This window comes from Somniosus microcephalus, chromosome 5 (assembly GCF_052327205.1).
Source record: "Somniosus microcephalus isolate GS21.2 chromosome 5, FLI_Smic_1.0, whole genome shotgun sequence".
NCBI classification, from domain to species: Eukaryota; Metazoa; Chordata; class Chondrichthyes; order Squaliformes; family Somniosidae; genus Somniosus; species Somniosus microcephalus.
The window spans coordinates 147,896,070-147,919,615 of NC_140991.1; the positions used below are offsets into that span (position 1 = coordinate 147,896,070).

General features: G+C 41.2%; 1 protein-coding gene across 3 annotated transcripts in view; it reads left to right on the forward strand.

The window, feature by feature from the left end:
- The window catches only part of glcci1a (glucocorticoid induced 1a), a 251,424-nt gene extending 232,510 nt beyond the window's left edge, over nt 1–18,914 (forward strand). For 2 of the 3 annotated variants that reach the window (XM_085988360.1, XM_085988361.1), the window contains 2 exons: nt 4,644–4,764; nt 16,644–18,914. In XM_085988360.1, coding sequence (XP_085844486.1) covers nt 4,644–4,764; nt 16,644–16,998 — 476 coding nt within the window. In that variant the 3' untranslated portion in view covers nt 16,999–18,914. The remainder of the gene's footprint in view (nt 1–4,643; nt 4,765–16,643) is intronic. The other variant, XM_085988362.1, reaches the window with a different exon arrangement.
- Nucleotides 18,915–23,546: the final 4,632 nt, after the last annotated feature.

Genomic DNA, 23,546 nt, shown 5'->3' on the forward strand with positions numbered 1-23,546 from the left:
ATGTGTAGATTGAAACCTCTAGCTGGACAGGTATCCTCCCTTTATTCAGTCCACCATTTAATATTTCAAAGATTAGGAACCATATAATGGGCATAAAATCCTTATGTTAAAATTGTATTTGACTCCTGTGATTTTTGTTTTGGTCAAACTGTGTCTATTTTGGAAATATTCAACATCACCTTCTCATCTCCCTCTTCCCTGGTGTAGAAATAGTTTGGTCACTCTGTTGGTATATGTCCATTTGAAAACAATTATTTTTGTTTTATTTTAAACCTATTTTTCCCATATTGGGGCATGTAGTAGTGATTCTGTTTATATACTTGTACATCAAGGATCTATCGATGTTGCATTGTCAGTAATTGAGTGATATGGTGATGTGACCCCTAGCTGTGTGTGGGTACAAACTAGATATCTGCTTTTGTAATGTGCTGTTATTTCTAACTGTAAACCATTTAATTCTGTAAAATCTGTGTTAGGCTGCAAGTTGATGTGAAGGTCAGGACTTGTATATTCAGGAAGATGCAAGATTGCCTTTTGTAAAGATGCGTTGCATGCTAAACCAAATTGAGACAACCAAATAAATTAGTTTTTTTCCCCCCTTTTCTTTTGAAAGTGCAGATGCATGCTGGGGCATAGTTCCTATTCTTCATGTCAATGGCCCGGATATTCCGATCCCTACAGGTGTGTACGTGCTGTGTACCCACCCATAGGGATTTTGGAAATGCCGGTTTCAGGCATGCACAGTGCATGCGCTGAAAACCAGCATTTCCGATCTGTCAAGAATGCTCTTGACAGATTGGACGCCTGCCCTGGAGAAGCTCTGCTTTCTGGAACCCCTCCGCCCGCAGAAAACCTTTAGAATTCTTACGCCTGGTAAAAGCAGGCAGAAGGCCTGCTTTTACCAAGAGAAGAGTTGAAAAAAGTAAAAAAAAAAAAAAATTTTCAGTCATTTATCATTTTAAAAATACTTTTTTAAAAAGGGTAAGTTTATTTTTAGCCCTGTAAAAAAACTTAAATTTAATTTTTTGAAAAAATAATTATTGTTTAAAATATTTAATTTATTGTAATTTCAACTAATTTTAAAAATGTGAGTTAAAAAAAATTATATTTAAAATTTTGAAGTGTTTTGGGGGTGATCGCCATTCATTCATATATATATATAACAGGGCCTGTCAAGTGTATGAAGGGAAATTCCCTTCTTTGATTGGCTCCCCATGGCCCACGTGATCCCAGGGACGCTGCAAACTATCTGCGCCCCTGGAATACATGGGCCCTGCACACTTGGAGTTCGAGAGGCCCAGCGTCGGAACTATACGCACCTCGGGAGCCCTCAGGTAAGTGCGTAGAGTTTTTCCAGATCGGAGGCTTCTGCATGTGGGAAGCCTCCGATCGGAAAATACGGCCCATTGAATCTTACAGCACAGAAGGCGGCCAATTGGCCCATCGTGCCTATGTCAGCTCGTTGAAAGAGTTATCCAATTAACTCCATACCACCGCTCTTTCCCCATAGCCCTGAAAATGTTTCCTTTTCAAGTATATATTCAATTCCCTTTTTAAAGTTACTGCTGAATCTGCTTCCACCATCCTTTCAGGCAGTGCATTCAGATCTGAGTCTAGGTGGTGAGTGTCAGCAATGTTTCAATTACAAATATGAGATGTGATGATTACCATTCAGCATCAATTGCTTGTGTATCATACAACAAAAGATTTGCCAAACCCTCCCCCCCCCCCCCCCCCCCCCACAACTTAAAAGATCAAATTTAATTTCCCAGTGGATAGAAACATTTTTTTAACAGCAATTATATACCAAGAACAGCTCGGCTATCAATAGCTGGCATAAACTGCACCAGGAATCTCGTTTGCCATTTTCCCTGAGCAAAAGCAGTTCTTTTTACTGAAACTAAAAGGAAAAAAGAAAGGAATCTAGTTTCTACCTTCAGATCCAGCAACAATACCATAAACTGTATATTGTGAAATGTATGTATTACTCTGGAACAGTATAAAATTTAGAGCTGAGCTTGTGATCTTTTTCTTTAGCTAGCCTGTTAAAAAGTTGTGCTTGCTTACCTAGTATTTTTAAATGGGACATTTTGCATTGAATGACCTGTTCAGAACAATGAGCTTTTTTTTGAAAATCTCTTTTTATTGTTCCAATTCTGTTTCTGTAAACAATTGACTTATTAACAGTAACGATATTGGAAAATGTCCTGAGATATGCAGTCTAAATTCCTATGCTCTTTTGAGGGAAATGGTGGTGAAAGGAAGTTATTCGCTTGTGTGTGTTCATGTGGTTATGATGCACAAGTTGAATGTATGTAATGCCTAAAAAAGTCAATGCAACATTGGTACAGTACAGGTCATATCCTTGATGCCCCCTTGTCTAATGTCTTGTTCCAATGGATTGAGGGCCAATTACGCATGAAAAAAATTCATAGCTGTACCTTTTTAATTGCCGCATTGTAGTAATGAGTTACAGTACTCTCTTGTTATGTCGCACTCTGGTATACAGCCAGAGCATAAGCTAATTTAAACATGTCTGCTGCCAGCTCAGTAACCCTGTATTTATACATGTGATGGGGATCACATGTTGTCGCAAGATGAAAGCTGCTCTTTTAACCCCAGTCAGTGGAAGACAGATTTGTTTCTCTCCACAAAATACTACTTCTCATCGTGTACATATTTAATCCATGGATTAAAATATACTTTTTTCTTTGATTGCTGAATATAACTAAAACAGAACCACAGAGTATGAGAAATTATCCATTTAAAATGCTTTCCTTGTTACCTGGACATTTTACATCACAAGTGTACAATTCTGATCTGGCGCTGGCCTGATTTTATAACTCTGCACAATGTTTAGGATGTTTCAATGTGTGATGCCTGATATTTGTACGTATTAATTTTCCTCAGTTGAAAATTATGTACTGGGTGAAACTGTGTGCAGAATTCAAAATAATTTGATTAATAAATAAAACTGCTTGTACATGTAACTAGGGGAAGAGCGGTATAGAGTATATTAGAAAGCAATCACAATTCACATCATACTTGACCAAACTTGGAGAATTTCTAAAAAGAAAGGAAAATAATGTAAATAGTGAAAATAGAGAGAAATCATGGTTAAGAACAAATTCATTTTTCATTCCAGCATGCTTTCTTTCAAATGGTGTTTGAGACTGGAGCTTGCAGTGATGAATATTTAGGAGACAGTGAGGCTAAAAACGACAGCAACATTGGGAAGATGCATAGAATTACACCGAAATTACAATATGGAAACAGGCTTTTTGGCTCTACCAGTCTGTGCTGCAAGAAACTGATGAACGCGCATATTAAAGAAGTGAATGATTTTTTTGTACAGCTGGAGAGGAGAGGGGGGGAAGGGAGCGAACTTGTAAATATTCCATTACCAAGGTTCAAGTTGTGCTTTTATATACTACTACAGAACATAACTGTTTGCTGATGCATACAGTGTCAAATATTTGTTGCCTCAGTTTGGAATTTTCATAGCAGTGAATAAAGATAAGCATAAGCACTGTTGGGTTGATGGCAGTAATATCTGATAACGTTGCAGTGAAGTAAGAAGTGGTATTGATCAGTATCTTTGTAATGGAGGAGACTGTAACTGAGAACTCAGCAGGGATGGAGCTTGGAGTACGGATCCTGTAAAGGTGGGAAAGGTCATTGACTGTCTTGCAGTCAGGAAGAGAATGAAGTCCCAGGCTTGTGTGTGCTGTATGCTCCAGTTGCTGTGGCTGCCTCAGTTGTGCATGCTGTTTTTTTGTTCAGTCGATTTTCAGTATCACTTGTTACATTGCAGTGCAGTTATTCCAAGAAATTTGTTAAAAGAAGCATTATACATTAAAGTCCATCGAGCTGTATGCTAAGCATTGAAGCGAGATGTTTAATGTAAAAACAAATTGAAGTCTAGTTTTTTGAGAAATAAAAGACAGAATTACCCAGTTATGGTCTTCCAAAGTAAATATTTTGAGGATTTAATATTTATTAAATGTGTTGGCAGGCATTTATTACCCAGTTAATATCCTGTTCTCACTGAAAAGGATGTTTGTCTGAATTTTTGCACACTTCCTATTTTAAAAAAAAAAACTTTTCTTCTGTTAAGGCAGAGAATATGTGATCAATGGCAATCTTTTCTATAAAGGCAGGATGAATGAACTTTTTGGTGTATGTTTGAGTTTCTTCATATGTCCCTTATGTTTCAACTGGATTTCATTTTTACGTTTTAATGCAATTGCATTTTTCGTGCAGGTTCATGCTTTTAGCATTTGCGTTTTATTTTCAAAGTATATGATAGAGCTTACCCAAAGTGTGTGTAATCTATCTACTGTAGTTTGAAGAGTTTGCTCTACACTGCTGTGGTATACTTGGAGCTAAAACAAACCACTGTATGCAGGTTTATGCTACATTAATACTGTACCATCTTGAAGCTTAAGCTTGTTCAGAACAAATGATATCTTCTGCTATAACAAATGATATCTTCTGCTATAACAAATGGGTGTTATTGCTTTTCATCTGAAGCAAAGCCTAAATCCCAGGACTGAAATCCATTGTGCATAGATTACCCATATCTGGACTAATTTGTTTCTTTACAATATGAGGATCTTCAGTAATCTCTTTTGCATTTACAGACAGCGGGAGTAGCTCACCCCTCCCCAAATATGCTTCATCACCCAAACCAAACAACAGCTATATGTTCAAACGAGAACCCCCAGAGGGATGTGAGAAAGTGAAGGTCTTTGAGGAAATGTCGTAAGTATTTCTTTTATAAAATTCTTTTATTACTGGCTACTTTTTGGAAATGACTGAAACATTTAGGATTAAATAAGTAAATTGCATCTTTAGAGTTTTGCAACAATACTATAGCATCCTTTTACTAACTGGGGGGAAAAAAGAGAATAATGTTTGTGGTTTGGAATCTATATTTACATGGTGGTTATAGCAACAAAATAAAAGTTCAAATTCTTTATTAAACACAAACATTTTGGAATATTTGGCAATTAAAAACTATAAATGCCTGCTGATCCTTTTACAGTTTCTTACCAGTAAATACAATGCTAACCTCACTAGAATGCTGAGTTATGACTGTTCTTTCATACACACTAGAGGGCCTCAACTTGGTACATGTGAGTTTAGGATATTCTTTTGCACCAAGGGATGGAACTCCATTCCCAATGAGATATTCTGCAAGGAAATCTCTGGTAGAACCTAAGTGCATCTTTAAATGAAAACGAACTGTTGCTAACTGTTCTAATTAAAAATAATAAAATGTGCTGTACTGCAGAATATGAATCTCTAAGAGACCAGATCTAGAGCAGCATTGATAGAGGGAACAGTATATAACCTAGAGAGAAAATAAATGTGCTTTTTAATATTAATTAATAATTGTAAGAAAAATTAACTTTAATAACTTACTATTGATATCTTTGGTAGAATAAGGCATTATTCTGCAGTTTAAGGCCACGTTTTCTTTTTACAAATGTAACTTTTGGCTCCAATATTTGCGGACGTGAGGGGGAGCCCGGAAGTCCTGACTAATTTAAGGGCAGGACCTCATTATCATTTTTAAATTCCGTTTCTCGCCTGGCAGCTGGCCAGATTGAGAGGCTGGTCAGGAAAGCCAGAGGTAGAAGGCCACAGCGGCAATTGGAAAAATCGGAGCTCTGTGGTGGGAGGTGGGGCTCAGAGTACAGCAGCGAGGAGAGTCCGCGATCGGCAACAGATTTGGTTGGCAGGGAGAGAGAGTGCGGTTGGTGGGTGGGGGTGGAGGGACGACCTCCTGTTCCTCCTGACCCACAAGCTGTGCTTTAAAAAGCACTTGCCTGCTTGATCCGGCTGCTCCTGTCTTCGTTTAGCTGCCCGGGTTTCCCGAGACCTCGGAAACGCAGTCGGTCAACGTTAATTTAAATCATGCTCCCAACTGCACTATGGGAGCCTGATTTCAATCTTGTAATGAAGTGTCCTGTCCCTCCAAGACAGGACACAGCATGCAACATGCCGGTGTAAAAATGGCAGCATGCTTGTACCTTGCAGTTTGGGATTGCTTTACGCAATTTTTAATCCCTCCATCCCCACCCTTCCAACCTTCATGTGGGGGTTAGTATCAGCCCCTTTATATTCTTCACACTAATATTTGCTACCTGGGACAATTTCCACTGGAGCAGAGAAGGCTGAGGAGATTTAATAGAGGTTTTTAAAATTATGACTGGTTTTGGTAGGGTGAATAGGAAAGGACTTATTTCCTTTGGTTGAGCAATAACTGATGAGGTCTCATGAATTTAAAATAGTCATCGAGACTGAGGAGAAAGGTTAGGAGAAATTTCTTTCCACAGTGGATTATTGCAGCATGGAATGCTTTGCCACGGGAAAAGCTGGAGCAGAGACTGTTGTACCTTTTGAGGGAAAGTTGGATAAATATTTGAAACTGAGTAAGATACCAGGCTGCAGGGAGAGAGCAGGGTGGTGGGATTAGTTTTGGATTGCTTTCGCAAAGATTTGACACTGAGACAGTGGACTGAATGGCCTCCCCCAAATGCTGGACACTTCTATGGGGCCAGTATTTCAAGATTTAGAAAGTTATAATACTATATACTGCACATATTACATCATACAAATGTTGATTTAATAATAAATGAATTGCTCTGGAGATTGTTTTTTTATTCGTTTATGGGATGTGGGCGTCGCTAGCAAGGCCAGCATTTATTGCCCATCCCTAATTGCCCTCGAAGGTGGTGGTGAGCTGTCTTCTTGAACAGCTGCAGTCCGTGTGGTGAAGGTACTCCCACAGTGCTGTTAGTTTGGGAGTTCCAGGATTTTGACCCAGCGACGATGAAGGATCGGCGATATACTTCTAAGTCAGGATGGTGTGTGACTTGGAGGGGAACTTGGAGGTGGTGGTGTTCCCATGTGCCTGCTGCCCTTGTCCTTCTAGGTGGAAGAGGTCGCGGATTTGGAAGGTGCTGCCAAAGAAGCCTTGGCGAGTTGCTGCAGTGCATCTTGTAGCTGGTACACACTGCAGCCACTGTACGCCGGTGGTGGAGGGAGTGAATGTTTAAGGTGGTGGATGGGGTGTCAATCAAGCGGGTTGCTTTGTCCTGGATGGTGTCGAGCTTCTTGTGTTGTTGGAGCTGCACTCATCCAGGCAAGTGGAGAGTATTCCATCACACTCCTTACTTGTGCCTTGTAAATGGTGGCAAGGCTTTGGGAAGTCAGGAGGTGAGACACTCGCCGCAGAATACCTAGCCTCTGACCTGCTCTTGTTGCCACAGTATTTATGTGGCTGGTCCAGTTAAGTTTCTGGTCAATGGTGACCCCCAGGATGTTGATGGTGGGGGATTCGGCGATGGTAATGCCGTTGAATGTCAAGGGGCGGTGGTTAGACTCTCGCTTGTTAGAGATAGTCATTGCCTGGCACTTCAGTGGCGCGAATGTTACCTGCCACTTATCAGCCCAAGCCTGAACATCGTCCTGGTCTTGCTGTATGGGGGCATGGACTGCTTCATTATCTGAGGAGTTGTGAATGGCACTGAACACTGTTCAGTCATTGGCGAACATCCCCATCTCTGACCTTATGTTGGAGGGAAGGTCATTGATGAAGCAGCTGAAGATGGTTGGGCCCAGGACACTGCCCTGAGGAACTCCTGCAGCGATGTCCTGGAGCTGTGATGATTGACGTTCAACATCACAACCATCTTCCTTTGTGCTAGGTATGACTCCAGCCAGTGGAGAGTTTTCCCCCCGATTCCCATTGACTTCCTTTTTACTAGGGCTCCTTGAGGCCACACTCGGTCAAATGCTGCCTTGTTGTCAAGGGCAGTCACTCTCACCTCACCTCTGGAATTCAGCTCCTTTGTCCATGTTTGGACCAAGGCTGTAATGAGGTCGGGAGCCGAATGGTCTTGGCGGAACCCAAACTGGGCATCAGTGTGCAGGTTATTGGTGAATAAGTGCCGCTTGATAACACTGTTGATGACACCTTCCATCACTTTGCTGATGATTGAGAGTAGACTGATGGGGCGGTAATTGGCCGGGTTGGATTTGCCCTGCTTTTTGTGGACAGGACAGGCAGTTTACCACATTGTTGGATAGATGCCAGTGTTGTAGCTGTATTGGAACAGCTTGGCTAGAGGCGCGGCTTGTTCTGGAGCCAAGTCTTCAGCACGATAGCCGGGATGTTATCGGGGCCCATAGCGTTTGCTGTATCCAGTGCGTTCAGCCCTTTCTTGATATCACGTGGAGTGAATCGAATTGGCTGAAGACTGGCTTCTGTGATGGTGGGGACTTCGGGAGGAGGCCGATATGGATCATCCACTTGGCACTTCTGGCTGAAGATGGTTGCAAACGCTTCAGCCTTGCCTTTTGCACTCACGTGCAGGGCTCCACCATCATTGAGGATGGGGATATTCATGGAGCCTCCTCCTCCCATTAGTTATTTAATGGTCCACCACCATTCACGACTGGATGTGGCAGAACTGCAGAGCTTTGATCTGATCTGTTGATTGTGGGATCGCTTAGCCTTGTCTATAGCATGCTGTTTCTGCTTTTTAGCATGTATGTAGTCTCAGTGCTGCAGCTTCCCCAGGTTGGCACCTCATTTTTAGGTATGCCTGGAGCTGTTCCTGGCATGCTCTTCTACACTCCTTATTGAATGGTTGGTCCCCTGGCTTGATGGTAATGTTACAGTGAGGAATATGCTGGGCCATGAGGTTACAGATTGTGGTGGAATACAATTCTGCTGCTGCTGCTGATGGCCCACAGCATCTCATGGAAGCCCAGTTTTGAGCTGTTAGATCTGTTCTGAATCTATCCCATTTAACACAGTGGTAGTGCCACACAACATGATGGAGGGTGTCCTCAGTGTGAAGACGGGACTTTGTCTCCACAGTGACTGACTTTGCGGTGGTCACTGCTACCAATACTGTCATGGACAGATGCATTTGCAACAGGTGGATTGGTGAGGACGAGGTCAAGTAGGTTTTTCCCTTGTGTTGGTTCTCTCGCCACCTGTCGCAGGCCCAGACTGGCAGTTATGTCCTTCAGGACTCGGCCAGCTCGGTCAGTAGTGGTGCTACCGAGCCACTCTTGGTGATGGACATTGAAGTCCCCTACCCAGAGTACATTCTGTGTCCTTGCAACTCTATGCTTCTTCCAAGTGGTGTTCAACATGGAGGAGTACTGATTCATCAGTTGAGGGAGGGCAGTAGGTGGTAATCAGCAGGAGGTTTCCTTGCCCATGCTTGACCTGAAGACATGAGATGGGGTCTGGAGTCAATGTTGAGGACTCGCAGGGCCACTCCTTCCTGACTGTATACCACTGTGCCGCCACCCCTGGTGGGACATTGGCTGAAAGGTATGATTCTGTGTGTAGGACTATGTCAGGCTATTGCTTGACTAGTCTGTGGGACAGCTCTCCCAATTTTGGCACAAGTCCCCAGAGGAGGACTTTGCAGGGTCTGCTGTTGGCGTGTCCGTAGCCAGTGCTGAAGTCGACGCCGGATGGTCCGTCATTCTTATTGTGTTTCGTAGCGTCAAATATAGGCCAGACCAGGTAAGAACAGCAGATTTCCTTCCCTAAAGGATATTAGTGTCCGTTTTACGACAATCTAAGTTTCATGGTTACCATTACTGATGCTAGCTTTTTATTTAATTACCTGAATTTAAATTTCCCAGCTGCCATGGTGGGATTTGAACTCACGTCTCTGGATCATTAGTCCAGGCCTCTGGATTACTAGCCCAGTGACATTACCACTATGCTACCATTTACACTATGATCACTCTTTAGCCCTGTAGCACACACTTCAATGCTGCAGCTACAAAATGTGATTAATATTTGCCCTATGGTACTCTTTTTGGAAAGGTCACAGATGCATATTCATATATATATCAAATCCACATGATTTACTAATGAACATCAAATGTTTATATACATAAGTGTGCAGTAGGGGTCAGGAGAATACCCAGTTTATCCACAAACAAAGAGGTGGTAATTAAGCAAGATTAATAAAATGTGAAAGAAAGACAAAGATGATTTATAAAAAAAATACACAAAGTAAAGGGAAAATAAATGAAATAATGTAATGAAAAAAAGGGTAGCAGAAATGAGAAATCAAAGACTAGATTTGCTTTATAAAGATCTTTGAGATGGTTTTCATTTGAAGAATATTCCTGAGTGCAATTAATGTCTTGATCCAGAGGATGGTAAGTTAATAAAATCAGCCTGAGTAATGGATTAGATCAAAATTACAACAACTTGCATTTATATAGTACCTTTAAATATACATAGAGAAAGATCCCAAGGCCCTTCAGCGGCGTGAGGAAAAAGAAACTGATTCTGAGGCAAAGAAAAATATATTGGGAAAGATGATGAAAAACTTGATCAAATAAATGGGTTTTAAGGAGGGTCTTGGAGACGGAGATGCTAAGGGAGGGAATTCGAGAGAATGGGACCCAGGTGGCTGAAAGCACGGCTGCCAATGGTGGGAGAAAGGAAGGGGAGAATGCACAAGAGGCCAGAGTCCAAGGAATGGAGAGTTAGGAGGGTGGTGGGGGGCATTGTACAGCTGGAGGAGGTCACTGCAGTAGGGCAGGGCACAAAGGCAAGAATTTTAAATTTGAGATGTTGAGTGACTGGGAGCCAAGGTTGGGTCAGTGAGGAGAACGATGAGGGGCAAGCAGGACTTGGTATGGGATAGCATCTGGGTGCAGAGCTTTGGGCAAGATGGAGTTTACGGAAGGTGGTGGATCAGAGGCCAACAATGTGGCATTGGAATACCTGAGTCTGGAAGTGACAAAGGCATATAGGAGAGTTTTAGCACTGGGTAGACTGAGGTGGGAACAGAGGTGGACGTAGGTGGTCTTTGTGATGGAGGGAATTTAGGGTCAGAAACTCAGTTCAGGGTCATACAAGATGCCCAGGTTGCAAACAGTTTGATTTAGTCTGATGTTGGGGAGGTAATGGAGTCAACATGAGTGAGCAGAATTTGTGGTTAGAGAGGGGTTGAAAGATGATTATCCAGTCTTCCTTGTGTTTAGCTGGAGCAACTTTGGACTCGCCCAAGATTAAATGTCGGAGAAGTAATCTGTATAACTGCATAAAGCTATCTTGGGTCCTCTAAGAAGCTGGAGTTGGACTTCAAGCCTTACAGACAGAAGCTTTGTGCAAGACTGCTGCACTGGTTTGTCAGTTATATACTGTATTACAAATTGATGACACAATGCAACATTGTACAATCTTTTCCATAAAGCTGAAGGCTTGACACCAGAGCAACAAAATCTAATTTCTTGTCACTGCTATGCTGGTAAGATTTTGCTTTTAAAAAAGAAATCACCCAATTAGATGTTTTGAGACACAATTAATTCATTTTCTTTAATACTGTTTCGCTTTTTGTTTTTCTTCTTTGACAAAAGTATAGCTCTCAAGACCAGTGACCTCAGACTGACAAAATAAATGTTTGTCTGAATCAGAATATTTAATCTTGCATATAAATCTAACAGCATCGATATCGCAAAAGGAGTCTACATTTTGAAGTCATGGTATTCAAGCCTTTTTTTTGGAAGAACACGTAATGCAGAATATATTTCCTGTGCTGATTTGCCCTTTTCCCTCAGCAGACAACTGTACTCTCCTGATGAGTAGAGTCTCCTTAATAGCTTTTTTTAAATGGAACAAGGTAATTGGCACTCAATTTACATTAGATTCTCAGATTGGTCAAAGTGACTGTTCAGGGTATTATTAGCCCCAAGTGATGCAAACTGTGCAGATTGCAAACTGCAAGGCTAGCTTGTAGTTGTCTGAAGGAAACTCTTCTAGTCTAAATACTGGAAAACTTCAAACTGTTTTTCCTTAAACACTGACTTCAGCAAAGTTTGTTTCCTTATGGAATTTTATCTGTAACAATCTTATGGTTCAAAAAAAGTAAAATAAAAGGGGATCAGGAGATAGAAGGCTTGATTGTTGGTGAGGCTTGAGCTCTTGCATCAGGATGCCTGAAGATTAGATCTGATGGGTTGGAAAATCACAATTCAGGAAAACACCTGGATCCAATAGGAAAATGCCAGAAATGAAATCCCTTGTGTTCACTCCAAAGAATGTTGCCAAGTGTGATAAATTAATTTTAGTGAAGGTACATTTAACATAGTAAAAACCATTCTGACATGATTGTTTTACATTCACTGGGTTTAGGCTATTGGTCAAAGAGAAGCATAATACCTGATGTGTTATGATGCCATTGGTGAGATGGGCATACCAAGATTGTGATGCACAAAACTACCTCGATTTCTCCACATTGCATGTGGTTCAATGCATTTGATGCAATAGATTGTCATTAATGAACGAATGCACATATTAGGGACTTCTGGTGTTATTATCAAGATTAAAACTAAAACTAATCCCATCATTACATTTCTGGGCCTTTTACAAGGCGTACGATTTACTAGGAGATCCTGCTCCAGTTTTATTGAAATAAATTAGAAATCTAAATTTCTCTTTAATCACAGCTCTGGTTGCGATGCCTTTGAGGTCTGCAATCTCTTTAGCTTTCATCTCTGAATATTAATGAAGAGGAAGAAAAAGCAAGCTGTTTTACTATGGAATTGTTTGAATAAATCCAGATGAGAACAATTATTCAGTATTTAGTTCTGTAATGTGATTAAAGTGCAGTTGGTTGAACAGAATTTCAGTATTTCTGTGGGCCTTAAAAATTGTTCAATTCACCAGAAGTGAAATGATTCTTTGACGTAAAACGGTCCTATTTGTATCTATGATGTTGTCAGGCACCTTTAATTTCAAAGAAAAAGCTCAGAAACTTGCTTTACTGTTTAGTATCGAGAGTTTATATTGATTTTGTGTGATCTATATCTTTGTTCCCCCTCTAAGGTCATTGTAAAAATAATTTGTAATGGAATTGTTTGGGGGGAACAGTGTGGCTTGGAGTGATGTGAGGCCACAATGTTGGTAATTAGTGTGCACGTGTAAAATCGGAAAAGTCCTGGTGAGCAGGAAGGTTGTGTGCTTTATGGCGAAGAGTACGACTGCAACAATGGCAGTACGAAATATAAAGAGTTGCAGCATCACTTTTTTTTGCTCATTAAAGGCTTTCCAGAGGTATTTCTGGTGGAAATGCTGAGAATTGTCATTCCCTGCAAGCATCAAACAGCAATGCACAGAAGAATTGAGTGTAGCTTTCTTTTCTTTGTTGTGCCCTCTCTCTCTCTCTCTCTCTCTCTCTCTCTCAGGAATGAGACCACCATACAGCAGCCCCACTTAAGGTTGGCAATTGAATTGTAATTTTATTTTAAATGTATGCAGTTTTCTGTTGGCAGATACTAATAGAATGAATATTAAGTAAGGACCGATGAGCTCCCAAGATTTCTAGTAACTTTGAAATGTCAGTTTTGCTATTTTTCACGATGCCAGCAGCGTAGAAATAGTTACATTACAAGTAACAAAGCTGAAGATGTTTGTGTTGCATTTTGATATGTAATGGCCCAGTAATTCGGGTCCAAATGCGTGAGTACGGTCTGGGTACTCACGCATCTGGCCGGATGAAATGCCGGCGTTCAGGAAACACCGTGCATGCGGAGAACGCCGGCATTTCCGGTCCTCTGAACGAAGGGGTTCAGAGGCACAGCGCGTGCAACTGCACAGGCAGCGCGTGCGCAGTGAACTTCGTCGATTTCATTCATGGATTCAGTGAGGGTAAGTCCTTAAAAGTTACACTTGAAAAAAGCATGTGTAAAGTTGTTTCAAGGCTGCGGAGGAAGATATATTTTATCGTGGAGCTTTTGAAAGGCAATATTTTTGTTTGGGAAAGTGAGGAAGGTTATTAAGAAATGCTGAGGTTAGTTTTAAAGTTTAAATTTTTTTTTTTAAACGGGTTTTCAGTACGGTAGGTAGAAGGAGCAATTGTGGCTGTGAGAATTGAATGTGAGAATGAGTGTTCTAAAATGAGTAATGTAACATTTCCAACACTTTTAAGAAAGAAACTTTTCATCAGTAATAAGTAATTATGTATGTATGTCCGCATATATTCCTTTACGTATATGTATGTATGTTTTATATTCCTTTACTTATATGTATGAATGTATGTTTTTAATTATGATTTTCCAATAAGTTACTTTCTCTGAAAGTCATAATTAAATACATACATTCATACACATAAGTAAAGGAATATATACATACACGCAAAGGAATATATACAGACATACATACATAATTACTTAAAAGAATATATTACTGATGAAAAGTTTCTTTCTTAAAAATGTTGGAGTCATTTTCACATTTAATAAACACAGCAAATTCAATTCACATAGCCACAATTGATCCTTCTACCTACAGTACTGAAAACCCGTTTTAAAAAACAAAAATAAACTTTAAAACTTACCTCAGCATTTCTTAAAATAACTTTCATCCCTTTCCCAAACAACCGCAGCCTCTGGAGCAACTGTACTCATGCTTTTTTCATGTGTAAGTTGTAAGGACTTGACCTCACTGAAAGCATGAATGAAAGCGGCGAATTTTACTGCGCACGCGCTGCCTGTACAGTCGCACGCGTTCTGCCTCTGAACCCCTTTGTTCAGAGGACAGGAAATGCCGGTTTTCCCCGCATGCGCTGTGCATGCTGAAAACCGGCATTTCCTCCGGACAGACGCGTAAGTACCCCGACCGTACTCGCGCGTTTGGAAGGGAATTACTGGGCCAACATTTTACATGTCAATAAAATGAAAAATTTAACAATTGCACGATTTGCCCCCTCGCATCTGCGACTGAGGGTCCAAGGAGGTGCATTGCGCAACAGGTCATCGTCGTACGTATCCTCACACTGTTCCCTTTCGGGAACTGTATGAAGTGGTGGAAGGATTTCTGGCCACGTTAACACTCCTTCCGTGACCATAACCATCTTCATACCAGCCATTAGGGTGGTTAGTCCTATGGCGTGAGGGTTTTACGGGCTCCCACAACCCATCTGAGGGGGGGGGGCCACCCACACCCACGGACGCAAGTATCCCGCTGGATGTCCACCCAGAATTTATAGTTGGAGCTCCGACTCCACTTGCCGGGACTGTCTGGAGCGGGGTTCGAAACCCTACTCCTTCTGGCCCAGCGGCGGGGATGCTTACCGCTACGCAAAAGGCCCACTCCGCGCAAAAGGTGACACCCATACGTTTCCTGCGCCTTTTCCCTCCCCCGTGACTGGAGCCCTATGCTGCCACTTGAAAGACCAAGCTATCATCTGTCCTTTTTGCGGCGCCTTCGACTTCTCATTACCAATGATGAGCAGGCGCTGCGCCTCCACCTCGTTGAGGAGATTGCTGAGGTCATCATCAGTTCAATTGTGAGTTCTTTTAATGCCGTGAATTGTGCTCATTCCAGCCATTTCACGTTGCTAATCAGATTGGGCCTTTGGCGTAGCGGTAGGATCCCCGCCGCTGGGCCAGACGGGGTAGAGTTTCGAACCCCGCTCCCGACAGTCCCGGCAAGTGGAGTCGGAGCTCCGGCTCTAAATTCTGGGTTGACATCCAGTGGGATATTTGCGTCCGTGGGTGTGGGTGGCCCCCCCACCTTGTATAGCTTGTGGGAGCCCGTAAAACCCTCCCGCCATAGGACTAACCCCCCTCATGGCTGGTTCAAAGATGGTTACGGTCACGGAATGAGTGTTAATCACGGCCATAAATCCTTCCGCCACTTCATACAGTTCGCCAAAGGGAACAGTGTGAAGACACGTATGACGACGACATTGGTAAATAAATAAATGGAATAAAAAAAATTATTTTAGGGCTTTTAAAAGTCTTTAAATTGCTTTAAATCTGTTTAAAACTACTTCAGATTCTTCAAAATAATGTAAACGTTTTTAAAAGTTTATAAAAGTTACCAAAAGTTTCATAAAAATACCAAAAACCTATTTAAAATGCTGCTTTGCATGTAAAAATGCTTAGCAGCTTGTGAGAAACATTGGGGGCGTGTCCTATTAAACTGAGACCTCAAGGGGCGTGTCTCACTTGCACAGCGCGCTCCAGGCTTCGCGCTGGCTGCACTCCTGGGCGGCGTGACGTCAGACGCTGCCCGGGATTCTTCTTTTTCAAACTCGAATTGCAGGCGTCCCTGGAGGTGAAATGTCAGCGCGTCGGGTAAGTGCATATACGGGGCTTGCACGCGCGGCAAGCCCCGGACCCGAATTACTGGGCCATTATATTTTTGAACTGAAAAATAACACTTTGATTTTTTTTTAATGCAGAAAATGTTATGAACCTTATTATATTCATTCTATGTAGAAATAATTTAAACAAATATTCTTGATTTCAATTTTATGAAATCTTGAATTGTCAAATGAATCTGTTTCCTTTAGATTATATGTTCTTGCCAATTTCCTTTCTTCACCCTCTAATTGGACTTATTCAATCAGTATTGTAGCTCATTCTGCCAAGTCTTTTAGCAAAACCCTGTTGGTTGAAACTGCTGTGGTGTCTTTTTTGATGTGATGCTGTCTCTCAGTAATGTCACACCCATGAAATTGTTTTCATTTTCACTGTTGAATCTCCTCATGAATATTGGAAACTGTAGTAAGAGAAATTCTGGGGCATCTTAAAGGGTATATCTCCTTTTTGAGTTTATTAATAATTTTGCTCTCTTCTAGGTCTCGTCCTCTCAGCTCAGTCCCTTTGTTTTCCTGTCCTGACAGAAACAAAGTGAACTTCATCCCTAAAGGGTCAGCTTTCTTTCCTGTAAGTATTGTCAGCCGACCTCTGTTCTCCACCTCTGACCTGATGCTCAAGAACTCGTCATTCTCTGGCCTCAGTCCCAGCATAGCATCCAGCACTGTGACTGCTGAGCAGTTTTCATCTCAGGTCTCATTCTCACCTTTGTCAGATGACACCAGCACAATGGACTCTGAGGCCTCAGTGCAGCAGACATCGCGTCAGCAGCAGCAGCAGCTCCATGAGTCTCAAACTGAAGAACTCTCCTCAGCTCAGAACTTTGTCATAATCTAGCCCCTGCCCCTCCATGGTGGAGCAGGCCTCTGCCCTTGTGTAGGGGTAGTCTATATATCGGATCGTCTGCATGGAGTAGCACCTGCATTCTGAACAAAGGTTCTTAGAATTTTAGCATATCTTACACTGTTCTTGGCAGGGATAGAATTTCTCTTTTAGAAAATGTTTGTGAAAAGCAGTGATGCTTGCAAAACACATGCTTTCAAATAAGTGTTTTAAGTGCAGACTATGCATTACATGGTATGTTTGGATGGATTAGTACTGTTGTCCTGTGTTCCGTTCCATCTCCTACAGTAAGAATAAGCTCTATATATAAAAACAATGCCTGTCTAAGAGATAGAAAAATAGATGTTGTGTTGAGTTATATCCAATGGAGAAAAAAAATATTATGTTTACAAACAATCCAGGTTGTTTAAGTTTATAAATTCTGTAACACATACAATGCAAAAAAGAAAAATGGCCACAACAGTTGCACAGTGCCCACCCTATGGCCTAGCTTCAGGTACTTCAGTTGAAGTCTAAACTCAGGTAATTTGGAATGTATATCCGCATAGGATTTTAATGAATTTGTGGCTGAACAAGCTACAGGGGAGTTTAGGGTAAGCATCACTCTCTTGCCTTTCCTTTTTGTACATTAACCTTTCCTCATTACATTCCACTTTCTTTAAATAGAAGTGCATTCTGATCCGGGGAAGACCTGGACGAGGGTGAATATTAAAGAACCAGCATTACTGTGATGTCTGACATCACTTGTTTTAGTGGATGTTCGGTCGAAAATTTGCATAAACCATTGTTTTGAAACGTATCCGCGTTTTGTGTGACATTTCAGAATTTAAGAAAAAAGTTTCAGGTGTTGAAGACTGTTAAGCTGTTACAAATACAGTAAAGTGTTGAATACTGGGCTGTATCTAAGAAACATTCCATGTTGTGAAGAGATCTCAACGATCAAATGTTTAAGTTACATAACCGGACTCTTCAGGTTCTTGTGTTAGATATGTTCCCTTTTCTGTGTGCGAAGTTTGGAATTGGCAGATACAAAAGTAAAATGCTGTTACAAAGATAAATAAAATTAATGTTTAGTTTCTCATCTTGACCCCACCTTTTATGTTAAAACCCTTGTTTGCACAATTTTCTATGGCTACCGCCAGGTAGCTTTTCTTTTATAAAGAGAGTTTTTAAACAGTAGTTATTTAGCTAGTATTTATTTAACTAAAATGTACTTTGGTGCAGAAATGTGATGGACTAAGGTTCAGCGCGGCTGATTATCGATTTAGGATTCAATTCAATAAATGACTCCTATTATTTGAGAAGTGTTACACTGGAACGGATGAAGAACTTGCCAGTTATTTTGCGGGACAAGAACCCAGGACTCGTCATTCAACTGCAGAAATAAAGATTGCACCCGATGTTGGATTTTACCACTAAGTTGGTACAAGTGACATAAGGTGAATATCCATGAGAGAGAACTTACTGGGGGACACCGATGTGTCCAAAACCTCTTTTAACTTAATTTTTCACCTGAGAAACTAGATATTAATTTTTACCAAACACTGTTGCAAATCTGTTCTGATTATGATCTTTATAAAGGTTTTGAACCAAATTGGTTGCAAATTAGCTGAACTTTTAAAAAAAAAAATGTAAATTAAAAGCATTTATTGGTCTGTGTATCCTACATCCAGATGTAGAAATTTTGTTTGTCAAACACATTGTTTAAAAACTTGTTTGAAATTTTGTACATAGTTTTGCTGTTATTTCTAGCCATTGTGCTAAACAGTATTTATGAGTTGCCACACAATGTTTCTTTAAATAATGCATAGTGTGGCTTTTGTTTTGTATTTTTTCAGTATATAGTTCTCGTGTCTTATTTAAAATAAAGTTATAGCAAAGAGCATGAATAAAAACTGGCAATTTTCTAATCACATTTGGTTTTTAATTATAGTTTTAGTTGGGAGCCAATTCTTTGTATATTATACTTTTCAAAGGTAGAAAGTTTCATTTATCAGGATTGCAACTGACCAGAACAACTTTTTAATGAAGTATTTTATGAGTATGTGTCCAACTTCAAACTACCAGGAATTCTTGGTTTGCAAAATGGTTGTTTGACTGACATAATTTTCGTGCCTCCCATTCTGTTGTGTGTTCACAAAAGCGTATGGTGCAGGCATGATTCTACTGGAAAGTGGTGGAGCAGACTCATAGGCCACCCTCGTTTGATAACTGCTGAAGTGGAAGTGGTGCTGCGTGAGGTGTTTGTGAGGGCAGTCGGTGGTCCTCTGCCGCTGCACCTTACCATCTACCTGGTAACTAATGGAAATTTTTAGTAACTGTGATAGTTTACAAATAATTTGGCAACAAATGTACAGTCTTAACAGCTACAGTTCTTTTTTTATGGATGACATAAACTTATTAATATTTTAGTCAAAATTTAATCATACATTAAGCATTCTACAGTCATCTATATTAATACCCAGACTTCAAATGTTAATTCTCATACAGCAAAAGACAAACAAGTAATGCCCCCTTCCCCCTTCAATTAACTTAGTCAGTTCTATTACATTTTATGTTCAAATCTTGATGGAAAAATAAACTTTAATTTCTCTTGAGTCCGAAACCCATTTTTAATTCAAATTTTGATTTTGTTTTTAATTACAAACTCCCACCTTATTGGAGTGTATGCACCAATTACAGGTTTAACGAAGACTAAAAAAAAACTGTCAGGCTCAAAAGTTTAACATCAATGATTTATTCTTCCACTCTATTCTCTCACGTGGATTTTCTCACTATCAATAGTATGTGTGCTTCTGAAGAACAGTGCCAGCCCTACATAACAAACATAAACATAGAAGATAGGAGCAGGAGTAGGCCATTCAGCCCCTCGAGCCTGCTCCGCCATTCAATGCGATCATGGCTGATCATCCAAATTCAGTACCCGGTCCCTGCTTTCTCCCCATATCCCTTGAGCCTTAAGAAATATATCCAACTCCTTCTTGAATATATTTAATGAATTGGCCTCTACTGCCTTCGGTGGAAGAGAATTCCACAGGTTCACCACTCTCTGGGTGAGGAAATTCCTCCTCATCTCTGTCCTAAATGGCTTACCCCTTAGCCTTAGACTGTGACCCCTGGTTCTGGACTCCTCGACCATCGGGAACATCCTTCCTGCATCTAGTCTGTCTAGTCCTGTTAGAATTTTATAAGTTTCGATGAGATCCCCTCTCATTCTTCTAAACTCCAGCAAGTACAAGCCCAATCGACCCAATCTCTTCTCATACGTCATTTCTGCCATCCCAGGTATCAGCCTGGTGCATCTTCGCTGCACTCCTTCCATGGCAAGAACATCCTTCCTCAGATAAGGCGACCAAAACTGCACACAATACTCAAGGTGTGGTCTCACCAAGGCCCTGTACAACTGCAGCAAGACATCCTTGTTCCTGTACTCAAACCCTCTCGCTACAAAGGCCAACATACCATTTGCCGCCTTAACCGCCTGCTGCACCTGCATGCTTACCGTCAGCGACTGATGCACAAGGACGCCCAGGTCTCATTGCACTTCCCCTTCTCCCAATCTATTGCCATTCAGATAATCTGCCGCCTTGTTTTTGACACCAAAGTGGATAACCTCGCATTTATCCACGTTATATTGCATCTGCCATGCTTCTGCCCAATTACCCAACCTGTCCAAATCATACTGGAGTTTCTCGGCATCCTCCTCACAGCACACGCGCCCACCCAGCTTTGTGTCGTCTGCAAACTTGGAGATATTACATCTAGTTCCCTTGTCCAGATCATTAATATATATTGTGAATAGCTGGGGTCCAAGGACCGATCCCTGTGGTACCCCACTAGTCGCTGTCTGCCAACCAGTTCTCTATCCAAGTCAATACCTTGCCCCCAATCCCATGTGCCTTAACTTTACATGCTAATCTCTTATGTGGGACCTTATCAAAAGAACATAAGAAATAGGAGCAGGAGTAGGCCAATCGGCCCCTCGAGCCTGCTCCGCCATTCAATAAGATCATGGCTGATCTGATCCTAACTGCCAATCCACTATCACAGAACCATCTCCTGCATCTAACAGAATTAGACACATGAAATAGGAGCAGGATCAGGCTACACGGCCCCTGGGCCCGCTCCGCTACCCACAGGGCCATGACCGATCCGAACATAGACTCATGTCCAAATTCCTGCCCGCTCCCCGTAACCCTTAATTCCCTTTACTTCTAGGAAACTGTCTATTTCTGTTTTAAATTTATGTAATGATGTAGCTTCTACAGCTTTTTGGGGCAGCATATTCCATGGACCTACCACCCTTTGAGTGAAGTAGTTCCTCCTCATCTCAGTTTTGAAAGAGCAGCCCCTTATTCTAAGACTATGCCCCCTAGTTCTAGTTTCACCCATCATCGGGAACATCGTCCCCGCATCCACCCGATCCAACCCCTTCACAATCTTACATGTTTCAATAAGATCGCCTCTCATTCTTCTGAACTCCAATGAGTAGAGTCCCAATCTACTCAACCTCTCCTCATATGTCCATCCCTTCATCCCCGGGATTAACCAAGTGAACCTTCTTTGTACTGACTCGAGAGCAAGTATGTCCTTTCTTAAGTATGGACACCAAAACTGTATGCAGTATTCCAGGTGCGGTCTCACCAATACCTTGTACAACTGAAGCAATACCTCCCTATTTTTATATTCTATCCCCCTAGCAATGAAAGCCAACATTCCATTGGCCTTCTTAATCACTTGCTGCATCTGCATACTAACCTTTTGAGTTTCGTGCACCAGGACACCCAGGTCCCTTTGTACTTCAGTACTTTCCAGTTTCTTGCCATTAAGATAATAACTTGCTCTATGATTTTTCCTGCCAAAGTGCATAACCTCACACTTTCCAGTATTGTATTCCATCTGCCAAATCTCTGCCCACTTACTTAGCCTGTCTATGACCCCTTGCAGGTTTTTTATGTCCTCCTCACTCACTACTTTCCCTCCCATCTTAGTATCATCTGCAAACTTTGATATGTTACACTCGGTCCCCTCCTCCAAATCGTTAATATAGATTGTAAAGAGTTGGGGACCCAGCACTGACCCCTGCGGAACACCACTAGTTACTGATTGCCAGTCTGAGAATGAACCATTTATCCCAACTCTCTGCCTTCTGTTAGATAGCCAATCCTCTATCCATGCCAGAATATTACCCCCAATCCCGTGATTTTTTATCTTAAGCAATAATCTTTTGTGTGGCACCTTGTCAAATGCCTTTTGGAAGTCTAAATACACTACGTCCACTGGTTCCCCTTTATCCACCCTATACGTTACTTCCTCAAAGAACTCCAGCAAATTTGTCAAACATGACTTCCCCTTCATAAAACCATGCTGACTTTGTCCTATTAAATGATGATTATCCAAATGTCCTGTTACTGTCTCCTTAATAATGGACTCCAAAATTTTACCTACCACAGATGTTAGGCTAACCGGTCTATAGTTTCCAGCCTTCTGTCTACTGCCCTTTTTAAATAAGGGTGTTACATTAGCAGTTTTCCAGTCTGCCAGGACCTTTGCCGAGTCCAGGGACTTTTGGAAAATTATTACCAATGCATCCACAATCCCTACCGCCACTTCCCTCAAGACCCTAGGATGTAAGCCATCAGGTCCAGGTGATTTATCCACCTTGAGTCCCATTATTTTACCGAGTACCACTTCCTTAGTGATTTTGGTCGTGTTTAGCTCCTCCCCCCCATAGCCCCCTGTTTGTCCAGTGTTGGGATATTCTTAGTGTACTCTACTGTAAAGACTGATACAAAATATTCATTCAGTGTTTTTGCCATCTCCATATTTCCCACCATTAATTTCCCGGTCTCATCCTCTAAGGGACCAACATTTACTTTAGCCACCCTTTTTCTTTTTATATAACTATAAAAACTCTTACTATCTGTTTTTATATTTTTTGCTAATTTACTTTCATAATCTATCTTCCCTTTCTTAATCAATCTTTTTGTTATTTTTTGCTGTCTTTTAAAGTTTTCACAATCCTCTATCCTCCCACTAGATTTGGCTACCTTATATGCCCTTGTTTTTAGTCGAATACTATCCTTAACTTCTTAGCCATGGATGGCTGTCTTTTCTTTTACACCCTTTTCTTCTCAGTGGAATATATATTTTTTGGAAGTTGTAAAATAACTCCTTAAATGTACACCACTGATCATGTATCGTCTTACCCTTTAATCTATTTTCCCAATCCACTCAATTCCGCTCTCATACCTTCATAGTCTCCTTTATTATTCAAGCTTAGCACACTTGTTTGAGATCCAACCTTCTCACCCTCTAATTGAATATGGAATTCAACCATGTTATGGTCACTCATTCCAAGGGGATCCTTTACTAGGACATTTTTAATTAATCCTGTCTCGTTACACAGGACCAGATCTAAGGTTGCTTGCCCCCTGGTCGGTTCAGTTGCATACTGCTCAAGAAACCCATCCCTAATACACTCAATGAACTCATCCTCAAGGCAGCTCTGCCCAATTTGATTTTTGAAAGCTTTTTGAAAG